Source organism: Mus musculus, chromosome 9 (genome assembly GCF_000001635.26).
Source record: "Mus musculus strain C57BL/6J chromosome 9, GRCm38.p6 C57BL/6J".
NCBI classification, from domain to species: domain Eukaryota; kingdom Metazoa; phylum Chordata; class Mammalia; order Rodentia; family Muridae; genus Mus; species Mus musculus.
Window position 1 is genome coordinate 87,165,859 of NC_000075.6, and position 13,147 is coordinate 87,179,005.

The 13,147-nt window shown below is 44.5% G+C and overlaps 1 protein-coding gene across 11 annotated transcripts in view; it reads left to right on the forward strand.

Moving 5' to 3' along the window:
* Mrap2 (melanocortin 2 receptor accessory protein 2) overlaps nucleotides 1–13,147 on the forward strand; it is a 39,816-nt gene that overhangs the window by 21,623 nt on the left and 5,046 nt on the right. For all 11 annotated transcript variants that reach the window (XM_006511175.3, XM_006511174.3, XM_006511176.3 and 8 more), the window contains 2 exons: nucleotides 3,667–3,800; nucleotides 9,936–10,035. In XM_006511175.3, coding sequence (XP_006511238.1) covers nucleotides 3,668–3,800; nucleotides 9,936–10,035 — 233 coding nt within the window. In that variant the 5' untranslated portion in view covers nucleotide 3,667. The remainder of the gene's footprint in view (nucleotides 1–3,666; nucleotides 3,801–9,935; nucleotides 10,036–13,147) is intronic.

The following is a 13,147-nucleotide window of genomic DNA, read 5'->3' on the forward strand; positions in this document are numbered from 1 at the left end:
CCTTTCGGTTTTGTCCTTTGTGCTTGAAGTTAACACTTTCATATGTGACATACTGAAATTAAAATAATTAAAACACTGTATTTGAAAGACATGAAGGTGGTGGCTGAGAGAAAGGAATTTGAAGTTCAATTTAAAGACTGTGATTGAGGTAGTGATCATCCAGCAGTAGTTTTACCCAAAAGGAAAACACATAAAATACGTTATAGGGCTGGGCAGTGTTAATCCTAGCACTTGGGAGGCAGAGGCAGGCGGATTTCTGAGTTCGAGGCCAGCCTGGTCTACAAAGTGAGTTCCAGGACAGCCAGAGCTATACAGAGCAACCCTGCCTCCAAAAACCAACCAACCAACCAACCAAAACAACAACAACAACAACAACAACAACAACAACAACGTTATAAATGTTAGAATGAACAGGCCAATATTTATAAAAATCAATAGTTGTTTTTTATTTTATTTTTGTTTTGACATTTGGATATAGGGTAGGCACAAAGAACAGACAGTTTTAAACATGCCCCAATCTGCCAGCTGTTCATGTAGTCATTCTGATTGAGCACAATCTCTTTGGTCAGTGTTTGTAAATATTACCAGAAGCAAACCAAAGTAGCTGTGGATCATTGAACACATATCCGTCTGCACTGTTTCATCTCCCACCTCATGTAGCTTACTCAGACCCAGGAGCTCACTCAGGATTCCCAGCTTCGTCCCCAGCCATCTTAGCTTAGGGCAAGGTCTGAGCTCACAGAGAGTCCTTTAAGAAACGTCTTGTGACATCCTTTGGATACTTTCTTTTTTCTTACTATTTTTTTTTCAGTTTATCTTGTTTGTTAACATCATGAGACTTAGTAACATTAACAACTTAATTTGCCAACCTATTAAACAAAGATTTTCCCTTTGAAATTAGGTTAGTAGCAAGAGCTATAAGAGCAATGTTAATCAGCCTTGAATCATGAATTACTTTGTTATGAAGTAGAAAAGCTGGGGTTTTTTTGTTGGTCATTTTTGAAATCCTGAAAACTACTTTTTTTTGAACAAAATATTACACTAAATCAAAACACAGGATTTTTGATAAGGCACAAAATATGTGAAGCATATTATAAGAAAAATAAGTTATTAGAGACAATTTGGGAAGTTGGAAATGGCTGTTTGTAAGCATGCATGGTTGGCCTTGGCCTGGTGACTGGGAACTGTAGAGCTGTCTGGCAGGAGCCTGGGCCAGTCAGGACAGCACACAGCTCCGGAGACAGAAAAGAGTGGGGAGGGGGGAGGTTTCCATCAGAAAGAATCAGGCCCCTGAAAGTCAGCCTCCACCCTACCTTGGAGTCAGTCGACCCCACCTTGGGGTCAGTCAGCCTGACGGAAGGTAGCTGGTAGCAGCCAAAGCTGTAGTGACAGAGAAGGTAGAAGTAACCAGAGAGTATAGTGACAGTTTGGGGAGGGGGGACTGTGTTTGGAACTACCATTCTGGGTGAAGAGAGATATCCCAAAAAGGGGGGGGGCAGAGACAGAGACACAGATAGTCAGACAGAAAGACACACACACACACACACACACACACTATATCTAGGATTTTTCTAGCTGCTATTGCACACTCTTTCATGCCTCTCAGCAGTCCGATGCTGAACAACCACAAGGCCAGGTTTATGTCCTGCTGTGTGACAGCAGCTTTCTGCATCTGTTATTCTTCTTGGTTCTGTGACAGAAAACCTAAGGAAACAAAGTAAGGGCAGACAGCTTTATTCTGACTCAGAGTCTGAGGGTGGAAAAGGCACCGTGGCGGGAGCACGAGGCACCTACTCACACTGCATCCACAGCTAGAGAGCAGGGACAGAGCCATGCTGGTGCCTGGCTCTCTCTCTCTCTCTCCTTTTATTCTGTCTGCGACCCCACCCATGGCCCGACATCACCTAATTATGGATGGTTCATCCCTCCTTACTTAAGCCTGTCTGAAAAACATCTTCATAGATATACCCAGAATTGGGTTTCCATGGTGATTCTAAATCCAGTCAAGTTGATCAGATTAACCACCACATGTGGTAATGGTTTTACATTACTTTAAACTGACAGGGGATGGGTAATTGGACATTTAGCTTATGTGAAGGTCAGCAGTCCTTTTGGTTTGTGTAGCCTTTTTTTCTTATGTAAGCATTGACATCTCTATGTCTGTCTGTCTACCTTTAGGGGAGCGACTTAATTCCCGACCCTTGGCAGGTATCTGTGGGCCCCAGCACCTTTTTGGACATTGTGAAATTAGATGCTTTGTGAAGGGCTCTCTCACCGGCCTTGCAAACTAGACAGGTCTTGCCATTTCCTTTGCTAGACAGATTACATTCCTGAAGCTAGCCACCAAGGTCTGTTTCCCTATTTGGCTATTTCCTCATGCCTGTCTAAAACTCCAAGGTCCAGCTATCAAAACACCAAGGTCTAGAAATTAATTGTTTGGCCATACTGGCTATCACATTCAATCAGGACTTACCAATTCATCCTAGGGCAGTCTCCCCCTTTATCTTGTTAAAAACCACTCCTGCAGAGACACTGGCTGCTGTCTTTGCCTGATCCAGAGGCAGCCCCCAGCTTGTCCCCTCCGGAGTAATGAATCTCCTTTGCTGAGGATTTGGTGTTTGAGTGAGGCCTCAACACTGTGGGTCCCAGGTCGGGGGATTGGGAGAGAGGAGTCAATGAAAGGAGCGATAGTAGCCTTGAGGCAGAATGATGGTAATGGTTTTGCTTAGCTGTCCCTGTGGCTGTCCCCTAAAGTTGGCTGTGGATGACTCTAAGATCCTGGCAGGCAACCCAAGGTAAGTTCCAGAGAGTTATTTTAAAGACAGACATGCAGTGGTGGAGATTGCTCAGGGAGTCTTGATTTTGATTGGTTTTTTATCCAAAATTTCTCCTAAATGATCCCCGTTTATCTTTTGTTTGCAGGGTTCTGGTCTATGTAACTCTTGTGACTCTGCCCTAACAGGGAGTCTTGCTTACATTAGATGTAATTACACATGGAAATTACACATAGGCTGCACGGTCCATAATTATCCCAGGCACATACTCTAACATCTCCCAAAGAAGACATTTAAAATAACCCAATAAACAAACAAACAAAAAAAGGTATTTGGGGAATCCTGTGAGCACGGCTTCCTCTGGGAGTAAGCAAAGGCGAGGGGTGGGTCTCTCCTGAGGGACTTCCCCCACGGGGCAGTTGCCATTGCTCATGTCCTCATCTTACCCCATTCCCTGACATCTGGGCTTTTACGTCTGCATTGCTACAGTGTGCCCATGACAGACAGTCTAGTTCTGATGCCGATGTTACGAATTCCACACAGGACTAGGTGTCGAGGCGGATGTACAGTCTCAGAGAGGTTCCGATGTAGTCTCTTCTTTCTCTTCCCCTGTCCATCTCCCAGGAATTCACATTGATTGCATGCCAAGCATTCAGTACAGTTCACAGCACACACGAAGACAGAGTGTCTGATGTAATACATACTGTAGACTAGTGGGGAATGGAAGAAAACATAGGCTACGCGGTATGAGGCGTGGGCAGCTGGTGACCCAGTGGTAAGAGCTCAGGGTTTTTTGATCCGAATGCTTGAATGTATCCAAGATCAGTCGGGGTAGCTGCAAATCTGTGAATGGACTGACAAGTTCTGCGCTTGCCTTTCTCCATGTGTGCAGGATGGAGATGTCTGCCCAGAGGCTGGCTTCTAACAGGACATCCCCACAGTCACCATCGAACTCTGACTACACCTGGGAATACGAGTACTATGAGATCGGACCAGTTTCCTTTGAAGGACTGAAGGCTCATAAATGTAAGGCTTGCGCTGCTCCTCGGGGTGACTGTCATTTGTTTGTGACTGTGGAGTCACAGGGGTGTGACTGCTTTTCCTAACGTCCTATCTTCTTACAGAATACTCTTCTATATCTAAATACAAAGCACTGCTTTCACATAGGCTGGTTTCTGTGCAAGGGTAGGATATAGGGGCATTGGTAATTCTGATTTACAAAGGTCTTAAAGCAACACCTGCTTGGTGGAAGAGTGTGAAGATGCGTTTTAGCGTTAGGAAGAGGGTTTTTTTTGTTTGTTTGTTTTGTTTTTTTTTTTCTGTTGGTTTTGTTTGTTTGCTTGTTTGTTTGGCATTAACTATCCCAGGTCCTGCCAGGCAGTGGATCTGCCTATCTAATCCCAGCACTTGGGAGGCAGAGGCAGGCAATCTCTGAGTTTGAGGCCAGCCTGGTCTACAGAGCCTGATTCCAGGACAGGCAAGGCTACACAGAGAAACCCTGTCTCAGAAAAACAAACAAACAAACAAAAAACACAAAAAAATCAATATAAAAATAACAATAACAAATAAAAGACAAACAAAAGAAAAGAAAACCTCTCACAAAACAATAAAGATGTGTGTAGAAATAGGGTCTAGAGCCATTCCATGAAGATTCTTCATTTGTAATAGCCAGTAATACCATTTACAAACCCCCAGGAAGGAAGAAGAGAGGCCAGGTTGTATTCACAGCACCCACATGACTGCTCACAACCATCTGTAACCCCAGCTCCTAAGGATTCAATATCCTCTTCTTTCCTTTGTGGGCACTCTACACAGATGGTGCACATATATACATGTAGGCTAAACACCAGTGCACATAACATAAAAATAAATAGTCAAAAGCATTTCAAAAGTCCTGTTGAAATTCTAGATTTGTGAAGAGCAGTGTTGAACACTGGATAGCAGTCAAGCTTCCCTCCCTCCTTCCCTCCCCAGTTGGCAGCAACGATGCATTACAGTCATACGCAGCAGCACCCATTTGCTGCAGGAAGGGATCTCTACATTTGTTCCTTAAGCAAAGCCCCTAGCTGAATCACATATCCATCGCACTTGCAGCAATGGCGAAATGCTTGTCTCCTTCCTTTGTTGACATCTGCTCAGTATTTATGGGGATGAAGAGAGAGGGCACGAACCTCTTAGGATATGCTGTCATGAATTATCTGATGAAGGGTCTTGTGGTCTGAGTAAGAAATCACCCTCCTAAACTCAGTACGTTCTTTAATCTGTTTTTTTTTTTCCTTTTCCATTTTTTTATTAGGTATTTAGCTCATTTACATTTCCAATGCTATACCAAAAGTCCCCCATACCCACCCACCCCCATAATCTGTTGTTTTTAATGGGACAACCTCTAGGGAAGGAGACTTGTGTGTTCTGAATTTTGGCAGAGAGCAGAAAGACTGGCAGAGAGCCGTGCCATTCTCTGTAATGTGAACCTGTCCATCAGGGCTGTGTCCGCCTGCTCCTGCCTCTTTCCCTTGGTCTGATGATTGCCATCGGTATCCAGAGACAATCAAGGCAGCTCTCTTTTGACCATTTCCCTTTTGTTATAGAAATGATGATTATTGTTTGAAAAAAAAGAACTTCCTTTAAAAATGAAGGCAGAGCTGTGGCACATTGCATACTTAATTTAATGACTGTAATGTTAATGAGAATGCTTTTGTCTCAACACTAACATTGTGGAAATATTAAAAAGTCCAGATAAGTACTCACTGTTCCAGAGTTAGAAATCTGACCAAGGTGAAGGCTCTAGGCACAGGAACCTGACAGTGTGTGAGGCTGAGAGGGGACGGAACGTAAATACATAAATAGACACGCACCCTCCATATACAGGAAAGTAAAAGGCCCCAGCAGCATCAACCACGGGAATGTGAACAGCCGTACATTCTTTCCCTTTATTATTTTTATTTGATGTGTATTAGTGTTTTATCTGCTCACATGTCCATACAGCATGTGTGCCTAGTGACCACAGAGACCAGAGGAGGGCATCAAGTCATGTGTGATCAGAGTTACAGACAAATGTGAGCCATCATCTTATGGGTGGTGGGAAGTGAAACCTGGCTCTTCTGCAAGAACAACACGAGCTCTTAACTGCTGAGCCATCTCTCCAGCTCTTGCACTTCCACTTTAAAAAAGCTGTAACCCTTGCCTTTAATATGACACACTACTTTACTAGGTGGTCTATAGAGTTAGTTTGGCAAATAGAATGGCAACAGAACATTTTCAGAAGAAATGTATGTTGTAGGCAAGTCTGACCATTATGGGTAACTCCCCTTACTTGTACCATGTTTGGCAAGGGCCTCCTCAGATGAAGTTCTTCAACCTACAGAAATCATGGTTGCTACTTAGAGTGGAAATTATCCATTTATGACTTCAACATATTTCCTAGGCACCTATGATACATGGCATCATATTAAGTGCTGGAGAAACAGCAGTGAACCGAAAATTCAAAGTCACCTCCTCTGACAGTTTGAATTTGTGGCCATCCATGGAAGGCCTTACTGGAAAGGAGAGATCTGAGGGAAAGATCTGGAGGAACTGTGAGATTGACCCCGTGTCTGAGGGAAGAACATGGCAGGAAGTGTCTCATGGCTGGAACAAGCTGGAACGGGCAAGGAAACAGAGATCATCCTAGAACCAGGGGAGTGAATTCCATACAGAGTGGCCGAAACCAAGTGTAGAGATGCCAGGCCTGTAGGATGCCCATGAAGGGTAGTGGCAGTTTCTGCTCCTGAGTTCTATAGTTAATCTCAGCATCCCCTTCCTTCCCCTCCGTCTACTCCCTGCTTAGAAAGAAGGAAGCCAGCTGGGGACCAGTCCACCGTTCCCATGAAAGCTAAAAGCTGCTGTTGTAGATAGATTCTGAACAAAGAGACTGGGTACTGAGGCCTTTCTGGGAAATAAGCTTTTAATTACAGTAGCAATCCCAGGCAAATGCTTATTATACACAAACACCCAATACGGTAAAATGGGGCCTTTGAGCCAGGTAGTGGTGGCACATGCCTTTAATCCCAGCACTTGGGAGGCAGAGGCAGGCAGATTTCTGAGTTCAAGGCCAGCCTGGTCTACAGAGTGAGTTCCAGGACAGCCAGAGCTATACAGAGAAACCCTGTCTCGAAAGACCAAAAATAAATAAATAAATAAATAAATAAATAAATAAATAAATAAATATTGGGGCTGGTGAGATGACTCAGCGGTTAAGAGCAAGCACTGACTGCTCTTCCAAAGGTACTGAGTTCAAATCCCAGCAACCACGTGGTGGCTCACAACCATCCGTAACAAAATCTGATGCCGTCTTCTGGAGTGTCTGAAGACAGCTACAGTGTACTTACATATAATAAACAAACAAATAAATAAGTATTTTTAAAAAATGGGGCCTTTGACATGAATTTCGTTTTCTGTCTCTTATATACTCTAAAATATCATTTTATTGGTCATTTTAAATCCTTAAGGTGGGATTCAAAAGACAGCCTGAATGTGGAAGAAGAGAAGGGTGCTCTAAGATGTATCAGGGTCTCACAGAAGCATTTTAGTAGAGATGAAACCACACGGCAGCCTCTCAGCTCTTCCTTTCAAGTCTTTGGGGAGGTTTATTAAGCAAGGAGGGGCTTGCAGGGGAGACCTTCTCAATAAACAGATCTGGAAATGCCATTCATCACGATAGGACTGTATTCTAACCCTGGTACTGAAACGTGACACTGGCATATAGATTTGGAGTTGGCTTTTCCTATAAAGCAGTTGCTACAATACAGTGTGTAGACTCAGAGATAACTGTACACCATTTCATCATAGCACATGCCCAGATAACTGAGATTTATAACTTCAAGTCAGCTGTACTTGGATACATGTTTTGGGTGATTTCTCCACAGATGCTTCTCCTGCTGAGCCATCTTGAAGATCCCCCCTCCACGCCCCCCTTATTTCTATGGCTTATTTCCATTATATTAGAAGACAAGGCCTAAAGAAGTTCCTGTTTCTTTAACACTGGAATTAAGATATTAAGAATGAGACATTAATATTTGCCCACCCAGAGTGCTAAATATATGATCTCAAATGTCTATCTGTCTGTGTGTAGTCAGTAGTATATGTAATAGACAAGTATGAATTATTCAGAGTAGATTGTCCATTTTACTTTAAAAATGTGCTTCATATATACATATTGATAAGTTATTTCTTCACCAGTGGAATGAGCCAATTTAAGTCAGATTAGAGTCTTTTGGGAGACCACTCTTGGGTGAGTTCACTGGCCTCCAGGAACAAGGCCAGGAAAGTTGCTGTGTGGGGAGAAAGACAGAGGGGAGGAAGAGAAAGAAAAAAGGGGGAGGGAGTGGATGGAGGGGGGAGGGAGAAGAGAGAGGGGAGAGAGAGAGAGGAGAGGGAGGAGGAGGAGACGGAGGAAAAGGAGGAGGGGAGAGGAGGGGAAGGGGAGGGGAGGGTAGGGGAGGGGAGGGGAGGGGAGGGGAGGGGAGAGGAGAGGAGAGGAGAGGAGAGGAGAGGAGAGGAGAGGAGAGGAGAGGAGAGGAGAGGAGAGGAGAGGAGAGGAGAGGAGAGGAGAGGAGAGGAGAGGAAGCGAGCTCAAAATGTTTGGATTATATAGGAAAGAGCCTCTGGGGGAGGGGAGTCCCAGCCCCCGGGCTGGAGAGTTCAGTGCAGAGGAAGGAGGGTGGGTAAGATGCCAGGTAGGGACTGAAGGAAAACCTGGAGACCAGGTCCACCTCAGTATGTTAAACATGCACCTCAGCTGTTTGTCTGGGCTTCCTAAGAAAACTGGGATGCTGGTCCATTTCTGGGAGAAGTTGTTTAACTGTCATACAGGATTTAACCAGCATCCCAATTGCAATTATTCTTTGCATTTAAGCACATTCACTGTGCAATCTATGATCATTAAAAGAAAAAAAACAACTTCTATTAATACTCACTGTATTCTTGGGTGGGTAAACCTTTTAAAAGCCTAGGTAAGAAAGTCAGGTTGAAATACAGACTGACTCAGTGCTGTGGCCCCTTAACAATGTGTGACCCTAGTGTGTGTGTACTCTGCAACTGACTAATCCCTTTTGCCCCAGCCACATACAGAGACTGTTCAGCTTTGACTTACAATGGAATATATCCTGATAAACCTACTATAAATTGGAAATATGGAAGTTGAAAATGGTTTAACTCACCTAACCTAGCAAACATCTGACCTAGCTGAGTATCACGGTGTAGTATCGCTGTTCCTTCTGTAACAGAGTGGCCCTTTAGAAGAGGCAGCCTGCTGCCGCTGTTCTTTATCTAAAGACAGCATCACGCCTATGGTATCTTGCAAGCCTGGGAAAAAAGATTGAAGTTGAAAGTTTAAAGTACAGGCTTTTGGGGGTTCATATTGCTTTCAAACCTCCTGTAATGGAAGACTATTTAAGTTAGAAAACCATCTACACCCCTGACTACTGATCAAGACAAGATTAAGGAAAGAGCCATTCAGAGAGGAAAAAAAAAAAAAAAAAAAAAAAAAAGATGGGAGTGCTCTGATTTAAAGGAGGGAGGGTTATGTGAAGCGTGGACCAAAATGCTGAGAAAGTCTGCCCAAGTGTTGCGGTGAGGAAGCTGTAGCCAGCAGCTAAAGCAACACATGGGGACATGATGTCCCTAAACAAAAACGGGATTTAGAGTAGGAGTGAATTGGGAGACAAGGATGGCCACTGGTAATGATCAAAGCCAGCCCTGCAGGATACCTTCTCAGCCTCTGGCACCAAGTAAAGTGCCCTGGGTGGCACATTTCATCTGTCAGCCTCCGTGTCAGAGCTGGCATAAAGCAGCTTGTGGGGAGGGGGGCTGGGAGGTGGCGGGGAGCAGAAGGTATTCACTCATTAGTGGTGGTCAGGAGGCTATCTATACGGACTTTCCAAAAGGTGACCTAGACCTAAATTGTGTCAACATGAACATGAATGAAGTGGAGTAAATTCAATCAATTTTAACTGTCTCTGATTTTAATCCAAGGCAGCAAGGTCGAAGATTGAAGCGAGGAATGTCATCCGTTACACACTCATCGCGATGTTTCTTTAGCATATCTGCAAAGCTCAGAATCCTGAAATGTGTAAGTTAACTCCAACCCCGTGAAACACTAATGTCGCCTTACCTGTCTTGCAGATTCCATTGTGATTGGATTCTGGGTTGGTCTTGCGGTCTTTGTGATTTTCATGTTTTTTGTGCTGACTTTGCTGACGAAGACAGGTGCCCCACACCAAGAGTAAGTCTGGGCTGCTCTGTGCTTCAGGGAGAACTAGAACCCTCATCCAGTTCGGGGTGGGCTGATCCAGCCGCTGGGGAGGTGGGCGGGGCACCTGTGCTGGGGCTGGGCAGACCCAGGGGAAGGGAAGGTGGGCGGGGCATGGATTGCTACCCAGATGCAGGTGTTGTGTAGGAGAATCCTGGTTTTTGCCCTCGTGAAATTAGGTGTTTTGGTTCTTTCCAGCCATCTTTATGCTAATCCTAGATCTGATTTTTATATTGAAGTTAAGATGTAACAACTTTTTCCGAAAAATGTTTCTAGGGGAGAAATTGCATGCAAACGCTGACGTGTTTGCAGAGTTGAGCCTGGCAGCAATATTCTGCCTGTGTCTCACTACTCGGTTTCTCCTGACTGTTGTTGGCTCTTATTTTCATACTTCAGCTATAACAAAGATCCCAGCAAGAGGGAACTGTTTACCCCATCATGCAAGTGTGCTTGAGATGTCCGGAGCTAGAGAAATACTTTAAATACAAACAAATAAAAAAAGATGAGGGGCACTTTTCATAGATTATTCTAGGAAATCTAAACGTGTGGTGTGATTTTTAATAGTAAGAAAAGCCAAGGTAAAGCAAAAAAAAAACAAAAAAAAAAAAACAAAAAAACAAAACAAAAAAAAAACAAAAAAAACCAACAAACCAAATACGTTGGTGCGATGGCTCAGTGGTTAAGCGCATTGACTGCTCTTCCAGAAGGCCCTGCTTTGATTCCCAGCACCTACAATGGCTTCTGTCAACCATCTGTAACTCTAGTTCAAGAGGCTCTGATGCCTTCCTCTGACCTCATTGGGCAGTGGGCATATTAGATACATACAAGTTGGCGAAACATTGTACAGATACCTAGCTAGGCCACGATATCTAGCTATTTGGCTAAACACTACTCTAGGCGTTTCTGTACATGTGTTTGTTTTTTTGTTGTTGTTTTGTTTTGTTTTGTTTTTTTAGATGAAGTTAAATACTTACATCTACATACTTTAAGGTAGGTGAGGTAGGTGGGCTTCATTCACAGAGCTGAGTGTCTTTCTAGAATAACACTGACAGTCCAGACAAGGACTCCTCCCTGCAACTATAGCCTTTGAGCTTATAGAGAATGAATGCGCCAGTTTTGGAATGAAATTTCTCTATACACATACACAGGGGGCGGGGTACTGGGAAGAAACGGGGGAGGGGCAGAGGAGGAGAGAGTGGATATGTTTGCATTTTGTTGGTTGTTTTTTTGGAGATCACTGTCTAGTCTCCTTCCTTAAGGAGTCACTCTGAACAATGCTCAGCCACAGAGCAGGGCTTCCTGGGACCCTGCATGCTTCTGACAAAGTGAAGGGGGAGTGTCCTTCACTCAGGAAGGTAGTGGATCAAGTCTCAGAGACATCGCTTCAATACTGCTTCACAGGGTCTGGGACCATGTTAAGATTCGGCTGGGAAGGCCTCATGAATATAAGCTGGGTGATAGGACAGAGCAGTCACTGGGCTGGTTAGTAGAGCTCCACAGAGGCCGAGAGTCATACTCAAGTGATGTGACTTTCAGGGTTAGTAAGGGACAGAGGCGGCTTCCATTAGAGCAGGGGTTCTCGACCTGTGGGTCTCAACCCTTTTGGGGGTCTAAGGACCCCTTCCCAGGGGTAGCATATCAGATATTTACAATTCATAACAGTGCCACCACTACAGTTATGAAGTAGCAATGAGATAATTTTAAGGTTGGGGTCACCACAACATGAGGAACTGCATTAAAGGGTCACAGCATTAGGAAGGTTGAGAACCACCGCTGTAGAGCATTGCAGCCCCCACCCTTGGCCCTCTTGGTTCTGCTGACAGCATGCATGGGAATTCCCCCCTTTCTGTTCTTTAGATGGGGAGCAGAACCCACCCTTTCCTTCTGTGACTCATTTGTCAGAACTAGCTCTGCCCACCTGATCTTAGGGCTGGGAATGGTGGTCAGCTTCCTGTCTAGAAGAGAACCAGGTATGTATGGGCTCAAGAAAGCAAGGGTTTGGAGGCAGAGATCCAGGTCTAACGCTGGGATCTTCTTTCTTAAAAGCTTTTAGGCTGGAGAAGCAGCTTTGATGGTGATTATTTTTCCTGTGGAGTATTTGTGTGTGTGTGTGTGTGTGTGTGTTTGTGTAGCGGGAAAGCTCTTATCTGGGTGCGTACAGGCAGTGAAAAGCCATTTTGTCCTTCCTGTCTGCAGGGGAGACTGAGGAGTGTCTTGGTGGAACATTACAGCCCATTAGCACACATCTGTCAGAGAGAGGTCTTAGAGTCTTAGATTCATTTTCATGTTAGATATTTTGGATTTCTTAAAAAAAAAAACCCAAGCCTTGGAGATCTATGACAAATGGCTTTTTTTTTCTTTTGTAGCCATTGCTAAATGTCCTATATCCTGCTAAGGGTAGTTTTTATTTAAGGGTGAATACAGGCTTGCTTATGACCTTATAAAGCTGGAAATGACATTTTGCCTCAAATTGTAATTTAGCAGGATATAGCATTCACTACAGATCGGGGTGTGCAGCTAGAGCAGACAGCAGAAGAATGTTAGCGCTAGAACTTATTGGGGCCGACTGCCACCCCAGGTCTGGCAGGCAGGGTGCAGATGTGAGCGGTTGCTAAGGAACCCTGAGCTCCCAAGACACCGATGACCGCTGTCAACAGGTAGAAAAGCTGGGTGGGGTCCAACCCATAACCCTCGGCTGAATTGCCTTGGTTTCTTACCATCAATTAGGAGGTTTCTCTAAGTGCATAGTTAGTTCCTGCTTGCTGGGGGCCATGCTGAGAGGAGATCTAAAGAGATGGAGTTTCCTCTGCCCACACAGCCTAACATCTCCCTGCCAATCACCAAAACCTGTTAACTCGGAAGGGCTTTCATAGAAGTGTGTGCTTGATGCCTCTGTCAGGTTGATTTACAAATGTGTATGAACTCTCTGTGAGTGGTAGCGGTTATTTTCGCACAGAGTTTCATTCTGGGGATGACTTTTCTCAGCTTGTAAGAGCCCCGTGAAAGTGACTGCTAGAAATGACAGGTACCCTCTTTCAGCTCAGCCCCTCCCCCTGCCCTCACGTGAGTAGATGTGGAGAACAGT